The sequence below is a fragment of the Bombus terrestris genome, chromosome 2 (assembly GCF_910591885.1).
Source record: "Bombus terrestris chromosome 2, iyBomTerr1.2, whole genome shotgun sequence".
NCBI classification, from domain to species: domain Eukaryota; kingdom Metazoa; phylum Arthropoda; class Insecta; order Hymenoptera; family Apidae; genus Bombus; species Bombus terrestris.
The window spans coordinates 15,856,735-15,870,219 of record NC_063270.1 but is presented as its reverse complement, the minus strand read 5'-3'; the positions used below and the strand labels follow the sequence as shown (position 1 = coordinate 15,870,219).

The 13,485-nt window shown below is 35.2% G+C and overlaps 4 protein-coding genes across 6 annotated transcripts; all 4 read right to left on the bottom strand.

Annotated features, from left to right (window-relative positions):
• Positions 1-596: 596 nt before the first annotated feature.
• Positions 597-3,342, bottom strand: LOC110120240. Of its 3 annotated transcripts, XM_020868230.2 has the most exons (5): positions 1,929-3,342; positions 1,751-1,850; positions 1,536-1,646; positions 1,136-1,291; positions 597-1,067 (listed from the first exon to the last, which is right to left on the bottom strand). In XM_020868230.2, the coding sequence occupies exons 1-5, from the start codon at positions 2,723-2,725 to the stop codon at positions 1,017-1,019; spliced, it is 1,215 nt and encodes a 404-aa protein (XP_020723889.1). In that variant the 5' UTR covers positions 2,726-3,342; the 3' UTR covers positions 597-1,016. The 3 variants fall into 3 exon arrangements, with proteins under 3 accessions (XP_020723889.1, XP_048266329.1, XP_048266326.1); XM_048410372.1 differs by lacking the exon at positions 1,536-1,646; XM_048410369.1 differs by lacking the exon at positions 1,536-1,646 and having other exon boundaries at positions 597-1,291.
• Positions 3,343-4,094: 752 nt separating this feature from the next.
• On the bottom strand, positions 4,095-6,118 carry LOC100646940. Its single transcript, XM_048411266.1, has 4 exons — positions 5,011-6,118; positions 4,834-4,933; positions 4,214-4,369; positions 4,095-4,145 (listed from the first exon to the last, which is right to left on the bottom strand). Exons 1-4 carry the CDS (start codon positions 5,805-5,807, stop codon positions 4,095-4,097), a joined length of 1,104 nt encoding a protein of 367 aa, XP_048267223.1. The 5' UTR covers positions 5,808-6,118.
• Positions 6,119-6,129: 11 nt separating this feature from the next.
• Positions 6,130-8,214, bottom strand: LOC100646818. The gene is made up of 5 exons (XM_003393952.3): positions 7,436-8,214; positions 7,253-7,352; positions 7,038-7,148; positions 6,634-6,789; positions 6,130-6,565 (listed from the first exon to the last, which is right to left on the bottom strand). Exons 1-5 carry the CDS (start codon positions 8,212-8,214, stop codon positions 6,515-6,517), a joined length of 1,197 nt encoding a protein of 398 aa, XP_003394000.2. The 3' UTR covers positions 6,130-6,514.
• A 2,602-nt stretch (positions 8,215-10,816) lies between these two features.
• Positions 10,817-13,228, bottom strand: LOC100645402 (odorant receptor 4-like). Its single transcript, XM_003393862.2, has 5 exons — positions 12,060-13,228; positions 11,880-11,979; positions 11,666-11,776; positions 11,204-11,359; positions 10,817-11,128 (listed from the first exon to the last, which is right to left on the bottom strand). The coding sequence occupies exons 1-5, from the start codon at positions 12,860-12,862 to the stop codon at positions 11,078-11,080; spliced, it is 1,221 nt and encodes a 406-aa protein (XP_003393910.2). The 5' UTR covers positions 12,863-13,228; the 3' UTR covers positions 10,817-11,077.
• Positions 13,229-13,485: the final 257 nt, after the last annotated feature.

The following is a 13,485-nucleotide window of genomic DNA, read 5'->3' as shown; positions in this document are numbered from 1 at the left end:
TTTCTAGCAGTAATTTTGACCCCCATACCCGATCTTGAAATAACCAGGACTAAACCGAGAGCAGTTTTGTGAGGTAATCGGTACCATTCATTCAGATACACTTTTTCCCAAATCTTTCACCCTATCGTGTGTTTGATAGTTTGAGCTTTAATGTAAGCACTCCTTTATTGTTACTTTCTTACCTGTTCAGTAATTATTTCTTCGATATAACAGAATATAAATATATTGAACACCATAGATGCATATAGGATAACGTATGCAATTATTACATCCTTCAATTTTTCCTGAGAAATTAAAATATGTGTGTCGTACGAATGCTAGTGCGAATTAAGTAGAAAGGTCAACGTATGAGTCGCGTTCTGTATTTAACGCTAATTAATTTCTATTAAAAGATATCTCAATGTTTGTTTCGTTTTAACTCTAACTAGAAGATGTTGTGTACACATTTTCAATATATAAATTATTTCTTTTATTTCTATTTTGAAACGTACTGTAGTACCGTGGACAAAAGGCCTAAGAGATATCTAGTAAACTATATACAATGTCGCGAGAGCCGAGGCGCCGTCGGGCCCACCAATGTGTCGTCGGTCCTTCAATTGAATAGTTCCGTAGAAAAGGCTTACGTGACCCTGGCCACGAACGGTTGTGGAACACGTGCGTGGTGGGCCTAAGAAAAGATAAAGGGATGCTAGAACAGTCAATGTCAGTGGAGAAGCCAGAGAGTGTGAATCGAAAAGTCAGAGATATCAAGTTAGATTGAGACAATTTTACTTGCATAGACATAGATTCCTGTATCATGATCAGATCTCATTTCAAATTTTGTTGTAGTCTCATTATTGATGTATTTCAATCGTAATTAAATGCGGAAATAACAAAGAATTTTTTCTGTTTGAAATTTACGACTTCTAGCCTGTTAATTTTTAACATACAAAATTTTATGCGATATTTACGTATATTTTGTACTTTATATACTAAATTATTAAAAACACAATATATTTTTCCAGGATTTCATTTTATTACGTCATTTGCTGCAACAGATTCAAGTATGCAAAACCAGTCTTCACAACCTGAAATGGCAGAATATTTCACGTGAACAGATAATACAGTAATGAGTGAGAGTATCGAATAAACTTACACTACCAAATGTATAAACCGACATATGAACTAATTTTCCTGCAGTGATTTGAACGACCACATTTGATCGTGCGATGACCATAATCAAGTCGAGGATTGTTTTACCGGGTAGGTAATACCAGTTCGTCATGTAGACGACTTCGCCAATTTTCTTGCACTGTTAAGAATTTGATAAATTAATTACCACGATTTCGATTTATTCCATTTATATCACTCCGTATTAACACTAGGGCGAAGTATGAAACATATAGGTAGCAAAGAACTTAAAATAAAAGACACATGAAAAAATCATTCAAATCATTGTACCATTGAATCTATAAAAGTTGTATTAAGAACGATTAATTATTAACTTTGATTCCCCTGTTAATTCTAAAATTAGAGAGTTAATGTGTTGCCGATACCTGCTCCGTTAACAGTTCACCAATGTAACATAGTATGAAAATGTTATAACAGATTGCAACAAACATCATAGAATATGATGTCAAATTTCGAACATCATGCTCCGCCCATTCCTAAGATGAAATCGTAAAAAGAATAGAACAATTGTACAGAAGAATAAAGTTATATCTACTGTGGAAAATAACAGGCAGACAATAAATATATGCTAATTATGTACCGACACAATGAAGTAGCCAATTACACATATATCCATCGTGCATCTTAACATTTCCAAAAAACAGATTTTATTCATCACACCCTCGATATATGATATAAAACTGCAATTAACATTTAATATAATCCAAATGATTACTTTTAAAAGCCACACAAAAAAATAATGTGGAAAGAGATCTTACTTCAATGTCCTCAGATGTCGTTCCACGATTATTCCAATTTCCATAAAACCATCAGCTCTCCTCTCTACTTTGGCTTCATTCACAAATTCAACAATCCATAACATAACAACATTTAGCTGACCGCACGCGTGAGCAGCTAGAACTGCTGCAAGACTAAAGATCCCAACCGTACTACAATTTGCGATAAAAGTAGACCAAATTTGCAAGAAGATCATGAATTCGTTTGTTGGACTTTCGTCGACGTTTACTAGCTTCTTGTATACTGCACAAGGTAACACGTGTAAAATTCTCGTCTCGTTTCCAATTTGAACCTCGAGTGTATTTAGTGCCGTCACGAAACAAAAGCACAAAACGCTACCTTGTACAAAAATTGCGCAGAAAGCAGCTACGTAACGACCGAATTTCGCGTTCTTCATCATCACCTGTTGATCCTCCTTCCTGGTCACTGCTCGCCAGTCAGTTTTCATGTGTTCCACGCATCGTCGTATGTCTTTATTGTGTAATAACAACACACTATAAGTAAAGCTACTGACGATTAAATGACTCACGAAATCTATGCTCTTCAATTTCAAGTTAATACTTTCGTCTTCCAGAATCAGTTGCAGTACACTGGGAATCGTAGTGATAATTACGGTGCTGTAGCAAATGGTGTTTAAAAGAAACGAAATTATCTTTTCTAGTCTTGTGGTGGATGGAGACGATGGCCATGCACCGATCGGTTTCAAGAACCATCGATTTAATTGAAGACAGTAGTCACTGTTGCGGTCAGCCTCTATGATCACTGCTTCGTTCGACATCGCGGAGTGAAGTTGTTATTAGAATGCAGCCGCGCGTCAGTGGGAGATGCATGGAGCAGTGCAACGCCTGCGCGTGTTTTTTAGGTACTTGTTCTACCGATCGATTCGTCTGTTCGGTAGAACTTGTTTTAGAAAAGTTGAAAAGTATACTCGCTTGAAAATTATCGGTTGCTATGCTGTGAAGTGGATGGCGTGTATGCAATGATTCATATCCCTCCCTACGTTAACTGTATAGGTTGTAAAATTTTTAATAAGAAGTGGCTAGTCATCCGTACGTATTTTAGATGCTTGGTAGTTATAGCTATCTTAATTTGTGCTTGTGATTATGTTGAATTTCGTGATAAATGATATAATAATTTCCGTTCTTTTGTCGATATTTACCAATGGCAATTTTAAAATTTCGTTTCTATATTATCGAATATTATTACGAAGTGGGACACGTTATTTATAATTGTAATCTTTGCAATGAAGGATTTCGATAAAGTAGTAGTTTATAAAAATATAAATAAAATAGAGGAGTATAGCTATAACGTACGATTCTTCGGTCTGCCGCTCCATCGATTTTTTATTTTGTAAATTTTCTTGTTCTTAACTAGATCTATGAGATTATCAATCATTTCTTGGAGGTTGTAAAATTTATTATTGTTGAATGTTATTAATAGTGATTATTAATAGTGATTATTATTTGCAGATTCGTGTTGGCATCACAGAGCATTGGTCATTGTTCTCCGCCCTGAAGTTTTCCAACGCGCCGTTGGGAATCATTCTTCTTGATTTGAATAAATCACGCGACAAGCATCCGCTCGGGTGAAACACCTGTGATAAGGTTTGCAGACTATGAACTCCAACTATGAACACCCGCAGAGACTTCAGAGATCACATTCGTGCTATCTATTTAGATGGTTGAAACTTAAATAGCTTTCATCCAAAATATTCTTTTATCAAATATTCCGATGTGGTTGAAAAATCTTCGCGATAGTTACATATGTAGTTGAACCCGCATTTTTGCTATAATTACTGAAACATAATTTTTGCTTTCATTTTACGTCAGCCAATTAACAATCAAAATATTTACAAGTCGATACCAGGTTAGATTAAGACAATTTTACTTGCGTAGACATAGATTTCTGTACTGTGATTAGATCTCGTTTCAAAGTCTTTTGTAGTCTGATTATTAATGCATTTCAATCGTATTTAAATGCGGAAATAACAAAGTTGAAAAAAACAAAGAATTCTTTCTGTTTGAAATTTACGACTTCTAGCCTGTTAATTTTTAACATACAAAATTTTATGCGGTATTTACGTATATTTTGTACTTTATATACTAAATTATTAAAAACACAATATATTTTTCCAGGATTCCATTTTATTAAATCATTTGCTGCAACAGATTCAAGTATGCAAAACCAGTCTTCAAAACCTGAAATTGCAGAATATCTCACGTGAACAGATAATACAGTTATGAGTGAGAGTATCGAATAAACTTACACTACCAAATGTATAAACCGACATATGAACTAATTTTCCTGCAGTGATTTGAACGACCACATTTGAACGTGCGATGACCATAATCAAGTCGAGGATTGTTTTACCGGGTAAGTAATACCAGTTCGTCATGTAAACGACTTCGCCAATTTTCTTGCACTGTTAAGAATTTCTTGAATTAATCATCACGATTACGATTTGCTTCATTTATATCACTCCGTACTAACACTAGGGCGAAATATGAAATATGTAGGTACCAAAGAACTTAAAATGAAAGACATGAAAAAATCATTCAAATCACTAAAAATGTGCCATTGTGAATTTATAAAAATTGTATGAAGAACGATAAATTATTAATTTTGATTACTCTGGTTATTTTAGAATTAGAGTGTTAATGTGTTGCTGATACCTGCTCCGATAATATTTCACCGATGTAACATATTACGAAAATGTTATAACAGATTGTAACGAGCATCATAAAATACGAAGACAAATTTTGAATATCATGCTCAGTCCATTCCTAAGATGGAATCGTAAACAGAATAAAACAATTATACAGAAAAGTAAAGTTATATCTAATCCGGTAGAAATAGACAAACAAGAAATATATATTAATTACATACTGATAAAATGTAATAGCCAGTTACACATATATCCATTGTGCATCTTAGCATTTCCAAAAGACATATTTTATTCATCACATTCTCGATATACGATATAAAACTGCAATTAACATACGGTATAATCCCGAAGATCAGTACTGAGACACCAACAAAGAAGGAATAGGGAAAACATCTTACTTCAATGTCCTCAGGTGTCGTTCCACGATTGCTCCAATTTGAATAGAACTAGTCTTCTCTCCCCTAGCCTCATTAACAAATTCATTGATCCATAACATAACAACGTTTAGCTGACCACACGCGTGAGCAGCTAGGACTGCTGCAAGACTAAAAATCCCAATCGTACTAGAATTTGCAATAATTGCAGACAAAACTTGCAAGAAAAGCATGATCTGGTTCCTTGAACTTTCATCGACGTTTACTAGCTTCTTGTATACTGCACAAGGTAACACGTGTAAAACTCTCGTCTCGTTTCCAATTTGAATCTCGAATGTATTTAACGCTGTCACGAAACAAAAGCACAAAACGCTACCCTGCATAAAAATGGCGCAAAAAGCCGCTACATAGCGACCGAATTTCGCGTTTTTCAGCATCACGTGTTGATCCTCCTCTCTGATTAACGTTCGCCAGTCAGTTTCCATGTGTTCTATGCACTGTCGTATGTCTTTGCTATGCAACAACAAAGCTGTATAATTAAGGCTGCTGACGATCCAATGGCTCACGAAACCCAGTGCCTTCAATTTGAAATTTATACTCTCATCTTCTAGAATTATTAGTAGTAAACTAGGAATCACAGTGACAGTTACGGTGCCGAAGCAAATGATGTTTAAAAGAAACGAAAGAATCTTCTCGAGTTTTGTGGTGGAAGGAGACGAGGGCCATGCACCGATCGGTTTCAAGAACCAGCGATTCAATTGTAGACTGTAGTCACTGTTGCTGTTGCTATCAGCTTCTATCACCGCTGCTTCGTTCGGCATCGCGGAGTGAAGTTGTTATTCGAATGCAGCTGCGCGTCAGTGAGAGATGCATGGAGCAGTGCAACGCTTGCGCGTGTTTTTTAGGCGTTTGTTCAATTAATCGATTCGCCTAGTCGGTAGAACTTGTTTTAAAAAAGTTGAAAAGTATACTCGCTTGGAAATTATCGGTTGCAATGTTGTGAAGTGGATGGCATGCGTGCAATGATTCATATCCCTCCCTACGTTAACTGTATAGGTTGTAAAATTTTTAATAAGAAGTGGCTAGTCATCCGTACGTATGTTAGGTGCTTGGAAGGTATAGCTGTCTTAATTTGTGCTTGTGAATTGTTGAATTTCGTGATAAATGATAATAATTTGTATTATTGCTGTTGGTATTTACAAATGCCAATTCTAAAACTAGATTTTTATATTAACGCATAGTATTACGAAGAAAAAATTATTGGTGAAATTAATTTTTCCAATGATGAATTTCAAAAAAATAATACGTAATAGAAACATGAATATAACGGAGTGTGACAACAACGGACGGTTCTACAATCTACCGCTAGTAGATTATTTACTCTGTATGCTTCCTTGGTCTTACGTAGACGTATTATATTGTCAACCATTTATTAGAGTTTGTAAAATTGATTATAAGATTATTTCAACCGCCTAATTATTATTATGCTTTAACACCCCCAATAACATTTTTCCAAGATACCATTTTATCACATCATTTGCTGTAATAGATTCAAATATGCGAAACCTGTCTTTACCACCTGAAATGGGAGAATGTTTAACCTAAACAGATAATACAAGTCTGAGTACTAGTATCAAATTAACTTACATTACCAAACGTATTAATTGTCATTTGAATCATTTTCCCTGCAGTCAATTGAACGACCATACTCGATCGCACGATGATCAAAATTAAGTTGTGGATTTCTTTATTGGGTAAATAATACCAGTTTGTCAAGTAAACGGCATCACCAATTTTCTTGCTCTGTTAAGAATTTGTCGTATTAATCATCACGATTTTGACTTGTTGTATATCACTCTGTATTAATACTATAGCGAAGTATGAAACATATAAGTACCAAAGAACTTAAAATGAAAGATACATGAAAAAATCATCCAAAACACCAAAAATTTATCATCGTGAAACTATAAAAGTTACATGAAAAATGGTTATTTTTTAATCTCGACTACTTTGGTAGTTCTATAATTAGAGAGTTAATGTCTCATTAGTACCTGTTCCGTTAATATTTCACCGATGTAACATATTACGAAAATGTTAAAACAGATTGAAACGAACATCATAAAATACGATGTCAAATTTCGAATATCGTGCTCATCCCATTCCTAAGAAGCAATCGTAAAAAGTATAGGACAAATATACAGAAAAATAAATGTATATCTTATGTGGAAGGAAATTAGCAAGCAATAAAAATATAATAAATATATACCGATAGAATGTAGTAGGCAATTAGACATATGTTCATCGTACATCTCAACATCTCCAATAAATATATTTTGTTCATCACAACCTCGATACACGATATGAAACTGCAATTAACACGTAATAGAATACCAATGATCACTTTCGAAACAACAACAACAAGAAAAAATGAATTAACGATAGATCTTACTTCAATGTCCTCAGGTGTCGCTCCACGATTACTCCAATTTCCTGAAAACTGCTAGTTTCCTTAACAAATTCAGTAATCCACGCCATAATCACGTCCAGTTGACCACACGCGTGAGCAGCTAGTACAGCTGCGAGACTAAAAATTCCAACTGTACTAGAGTTCGCGATAAGAGCAGACCAAATTTGCAGGGAAAGCATGATTTCGTTTGCTGGACTTTCATCGACGTTCACCAATTTCTTGTATACTGCACAAGGCAGCAAACGTAAGACTCTCGTCTCGTTTCCAATCTGAATCTCGACTGTAGTTAACGCTGTCACGAAACAAAAGCACAAAATGCCACCCTGCATGAAAATAGCGCACGAAGCAGCTACGTAGCGACCGAATTTCGCGTTTTTCATCATTGCGTGTTGATCCTCCTCTCTAGTCACTGATCGCCAGTCAGCCTCTATGTGTTCTACGCATTGTCGTATGTCTTTGCTGTGTAATAACAAGGTACTATAATTAAAGCTGCTGACGAACAGATGACTCAAGAAATCTAGGGTTTTCAACTTCAAGTTAATGCTCTCGTCTTCTAGAATGAGTAGCAATACACTGGGAATCGCAGTGACGATTACGGATGCGAAGCAAATGATGTTTAAAATAAATGAAACAATCTTTTCCAGTCTTGTGGTGGATGGAGACGATGGCCATGCACCGATCGGTTTCAGGAACCATCGATTCAATTGAAGACAGTAGTCACTGTTGCTGTCAGCTTCTATGATCACTGCTTCGTTCGACATCGCGGAGTGAAGTTGTTATTAGAATGCAGCCGCGCGTCAGTGGGAGATGCATGGAGCAACGCAACGCTTGCGCGTGTTTTTTAGGTACTTGTTCTACCGATCGATTCGTCTGGTCGGTAGAACTTGTTTTAGAAAAGTTGAAAAGTATAGTCGCTTGGAAATTATCGGTTGCAATGTTGTGAAGTGGATGGCATGCGTGCAATGATTCATATCCCTCCCTACGTTAACTGTATATGTTGTAAAATTTTTAACAAGAAGTGGCTAGTCATCCGTACGTATGTTAGGTGCTTGGAAGGTATAGCTGTCTTAATTTGTGCTTGTGAATTGTTGAGTTTCGTGATAAATGATATAATAATTTTTGTTTTTCTGTCGATATTTACAAATATCAATTATAAAACTGCATTTGTACATTATGGAATAGTATTACGAAGTGGAACACGTTATTTATAATCATAATGTTTGCAATGAACGATTTCGATAGAATGGCTTTTTATAAAAACACGATACAATAGAAGAGTATAACTATAATGTACAATTCTTCGGTTTACCGCTCCATCAAAGTTTTAGTTCGTAAGTGATCTTGTTCTTAACTAGATCTATTAGATTGACAATCGTTTATCATAGGTTTTAAAATGGATTATTATATTTGTTAGATAATTACGTCTTACCATTATTTGTATTTCAAATTCTGCAACAGCATTTACAAAGAATTATACAATTAGAAAATTCATTCATTAGAAACGTATTTAATCATATCATTTATCGTAACAAATTCATATATTCGAGGCCGATTTTTACTTGGTACGATAGAATATTTCGTGTGAAATATTTTAGCTAACGATTTGATACTTTACGTTTTGTAGTAACTGTCCCTGATAGAAGCAAGAGGTAAGAATTCGTTGGGCGAATCGCCATGCGATCACGAGGGATTAAAATTTCCGGAATAGTAGAGGGAAGCAATATTAAACACCATGGACGTATACACGATAGCATATGCAATTCGAATATCGATTTTTGCTGAGAAATTACGTAAAAAAGACCATATGAGTGGTCATCCTCTATTTAACGTTAATTTATCTTAAAGTATTTCAATGGTTACGTCATTTTAATTCCAACTGATATGACATGATATTGTTGAAACATTTTCAACATATAAATTATCCTTTCTATTTCTATTTTGAAACACATATTCAACGTACAACGTACAATACAATAGTTTGCAATTATCTTAAAAGCATATCTGGCTCAAGTACAATTAATAATTAGTAAGAAAATTAATAATCAATATATTCTCACTAATGTCGTCAAATAATCTGTCTCAGCTAATGAGACATATATGTATATATAAATAACAATACAATAACCAGTAAATACCTTAATATTTGTAGGTGATGCTCAAGAATAATTCCTTTCTCTTCTTTCTATTCCTCCTCGACCTTCGTTCCAAACTATCCAAACTATCGAACTTGGTCATCACCACGTTCAATGGACCACTTGCATGGATCGCACGGATAGAGACCAAGCAACAAGCTTCCATGCCACGATGATCCCAGAAAGAGTCTGTACAATGAGCACGATGCCATTCGTCGGGTTGAATCTAGCGTCCAACAGATTTGTCTAAATCGAACAAGGTAATGGACACATGAAATAACTGTCATTCGCCACATGAAACACAATCTTCTTAAAGGTTTCAGTTATATCATAGACCAGAACGCCACTATACGCGCACAATGCAGCTACGAAAACAATGGAAAGTCCAATTCGCGATCGCTGGAATTTTTGACGACCTGCTAGTTGAGTTCCGTGTGTTTTATACAACAGACCAGTAGTCTTGATCCTCGTCTTTGAGCTGTCAGCGCCATACACTTGGATAGTACATTCGATATCACGAGGGTAAAAAGTGTCAAATATCGGTGGTTCACTAGGCAGGTCTATCATGATTACTTCGCGGAGATCGTTTGTCGACTGAAACCCTCAAGCTTCAAGTTTAATGCTATGGTAAAATGGTGCGTGTGCGAGTTTCTTTTCGACCGCGCGTCGCCATGGTGCAGCTGTTGCCTTCCAAAGGGTTCGAGCCCTTCGGAGTTCTTGCTTGTACTGCATGTAATACTTTATGCGTTATTTATAATTTTGGTACCACAGAATTCATGACGTTGAGGGTCATGGATTAATTGATTTTTTTTTAGCGTCAGCAATACACGAATATGCTGCTTATTTTGGAGCAAGTCGAAGGAATCACTTTCTAGGGGATGAATTTCCATTCGTGAAAACTTGTCATATTCCTTAGGGTACTTTCTGTTGTATATACGTAAAACTGGAAACTAAGAAGCGCCACACATCATTGTTATAGCATATACTAGATATTCACGAGCATATGATGGCTATTAATGGACTGTTTGTTTTTTATATGTATAACACAAATTCGATTATTTGATTACGTTGACCAAGGAGCAAAATATTCATTATAAAAATTTCGCAAAAGGTATTTGAAAGATAATGAAAGTATATTAATCAATTGAAATACGAATACATCGTGTAAGAATGTAGTACATTAATTGTACATTAGTTCTATGTTTATATTTTTCATATTTGTGAAAAATTTTCTATTTAAATCGCTAAATATGCATATATACGCATTTCTGTATAGAAAAGAAATAATATAATCAATGAGGATACAGACCTAAAAAGTTCATAGATTCATGATTCAAAGGTTCGTAGCTCAAAGGTTAAAAAATCTCAAATATAGCACATCCTACTCTACTGATAACAAAAGACATTAATCATAATTGTATTACCACTGTTTGTATTTAAAATTTGACATCATCTACAGAAATATTTAAATAGAAAATTCGTCAAAATTTAATCACGTCATTTGTCGTAACAGGTTCAAATATGCGAAACCAGTCTTTACCACCTGTAACAACAAAATATTTCACGTGGGCGGACATACATACACAGGAGAGTAAATACAAGAGACAAATCGACATACATCACCGAATGTATATACAGACATGTGAACCAATTTTCCAGCAGTGATATGAACGACCACGCTCGATCGTGCGATGATCAAAATCAAGTCGAGGATTATTTTATCGGGTAAATAATACCAGTTTGTCATATAAACCACCTCCCCAACCTTTTGGCACTAAGAAGAGTTTGTTTAATTAGTAGTGATCACGATTTTGATTTTCCGTATTTATATTATTTGATATTAATATTTAAATCACTTGACAATAACATTAATATTAGAACTACAAACGACTATAATGTAAAACACGCAGGAAAGATACCAAAAGAGAGATATATGAAGTATAAGAGAGATATATGAAAAGAAAAGATCATTCATGACATCGGAAATGCATAGTTGCAAATCCATAGAATTTCTATTCAAAATTATCAATTATTCATTTTGGCTATAGTGGTAGTTTTGGCGTTAACAACTTTCAAATACCTGTTCCGTCAATATTTCACCGATGTAGCATATTACGAAAATATTAAAACAGATTGAAATGAGCATCATAAAATACGTAGATAAATTCTGAATATCGTGGTCAGCCCATTCCTAAAAAGAAATCGTACAATGAATAACATAATAATAAGCAAAATTGAACCCTGAATGTAATTTGGAAAAACAGACAAATAATGATAATATATTTAATACGTACCGAAAGAATATAATAGCCAATTACACATATATCCATCGTGCACCTGAACATCTCTAAAAAATATATCCTGTTCATCACATCCTCGATGCACGAGATAAAACTGCAATTAACACATAATGTAATACCAATGATCACTCTCGAAACAACCAACAAAAAGAAAAAATTAATAATAGATCTTACTTCAACGTCCTCAGGTGTCGCTCCACGATTACTCCAATTTCCCGAAAACTACTAGTTTTCTTTCGTTGCTTTGCTTCCTTAACAAATTTAGTAATCCACATCATAATTACGTCCAACTGACCACACGCGTGAGCAGCTAGTACAGCTGCGAGACTAAAAATTCCAACCGTACTAGAGTTCGCGATAAGAGCAGCCCAAATTTGTAGAAAAAGCATAATTTCGTTTGCTGGACTTTCATCGACATTCACCAACTTCTTGTATACTGCACAAGGTAACACGTGTAAGATTCTCGTCTCGTTTCCAATTTGAATCTCGGTTGTAGTTAACGCTGTCACAAAGCAAAAGCACAAAACGCCACCCTGCATGAAAACGGCGCACGAAGCAGCTACGTAGCGACCGAATTTCGCGTTTTTCATCATCACGTGTTGATCCTCCTCCCTGGTCACTGTTCGCCAGTCAGCTTCGATGTGTTCCACGCAATGTCGTATGTCCCTGCCGCGCATTAACAAAGCCGTGTAATTGGCGCTGCTGACGAACCAATGACTGACAGGTCCCAGTGTCTTCAGTTTCATGTAAATGCTTTCGTCTTCTAGAATCATTAGTAATAGACTAGGAATCGCAGTGATGATTACGGAGGTGAAGCAAATGATGTTTAAAATAAATGAAACAATCTTTTCCAGTCTTGTGGTGGATGGAGACGATGGCCATGCACCAATCGGTTTTAAGAACCATCGATTCAATTGAAGACTGTAGTCACTGTTGCTGTTGCTGTCGCCTTCTGTGATCACTGGTTCGTTCGTCATCGCGAAATGAAGCTGTTGTTAAAAAGTAGCGAAGCATCGATAGGGGATGCATGGGTTGGTGCAACGCTTGCGCGGGTTTTTTAGATGTTTGTTCAGTTAATCGATTCGCTTGGTCGGCAAAACTTGTTTTAGAATAGTACGAAAGTATATTTCTCTTGAAAATTACTGGTTGGTATCGTGTAAAGTGGATGGTGTACATGCAATGACTCATTCGTGTCTTCAACTTTCAGAGTGTATGTTCTGAAACTTTTAGTAGAAGATGGGTTGTGATACATAGTTGTGTTATGTGTTGGGAATTTGTAGTCAGAAACTTAATCTGTGCTTGTAATTATAATAAATTTTATAGTAAATAATAATTTTCATTACTTCTGGCGGTATTTACAAATACCGATTTTAAGACTAGATTTCTATATTACTGAACATTATTACGAAAAAAATTACGAATAAAATTGAAATCGTTATTAACAAAATTAATGTTCCCAGTGAAGGATTTCGAAAGAATAACGTTAAATAAAAACATTAGTATTATATAGTGGAGTATAATTATAATGGATGATTCTAGAATCTACCGCTTTTAGAAAGCATCGATTTTTGACGTGTTTTTGACCGTAAGTACTCATGTT

Bases quoted from the DNA above. Each gene is read 5' to 3' on its own strand.
- LOC100646940 (XM_048411266.1), bottom strand. From the start codon at position 5,807: ATGCCGAACGAAGCAGCGGTGATAGAAGCTGATAGCAACAGCAACAGT. The intron at 4,934-5,010 runs GTAAGATGTTTT...TGTTAATTGCAG, and splicing joins CGACACCTGAGGACATTGAA to TTTTATATCGTATATCGAGA. The intron at 4,370-4,833 runs GTATGTAATTAA...AATTCTTAACAG, and splicing joins CTGGCTATTACATTTTATCA to TGCAAGAAAATTGGCGAAGT.
- LOC100645402 (XM_003393862.2), bottom strand. From the start codon at position 12,862: ATGACGAACGAACCAGTGATCACAGAAGGCGACAGCAACAGCAACAGT. The intron at 11,360-11,665 runs GTATTTGAAAGT...AACTCTTCTTAG, and splicing joins GTGAAATATTGACGGAACAG to TGCCAAAAGGTTGGGGAGGT. The intron at 11,129-11,203 runs GTATGTCGATTT...TTGTTGTTACAG, and splicing joins CTGTATATACATTCGGTGAT to GTGGTAAAGACTGGTTTCGC.
- LOC110120240 (XM_020868230.2), bottom strand. From the start codon at position 2,725: ATGTCGAACGAAGCAGTGATCATAGAGGCTGACCGCAACAGTGACTAC. The intron at 1,647-1,750 runs GTACATAATTAG...ATTTCATCTTAG, and splicing joins TTGGCTACTTCATTGTGTCG to GAATGGGCGGAGCATGATGT. The intron at 1,292-1,535 runs GTATCGGCAACA...AATTCTTAACAG, and splicing joins GTGAACTGTTAACGGAGCAG to TGCAAGAAAATTGGCGAAGT.
- LOC100646818 (XM_003393952.3), bottom strand. From the start codon at position 8,214: ATGTCGAACGAAGCAGTGATCATAGAAGCTGACAGCAACAGTGACTAC. The intron at 6,790-7,037 runs GTACTAATGAGA...AATTCTTAACAG, and splicing joins GTGAAATATTAACGGAACAG to AGCAAGAAAATTGGTGATGC. The intron at 6,566-6,633 runs GTAAGTTAATTT...CTCCCATTTCAG, and splicing joins CAATTAATACGTTTGGTAAT to GTGGTAAAGACAGGTTTCGC.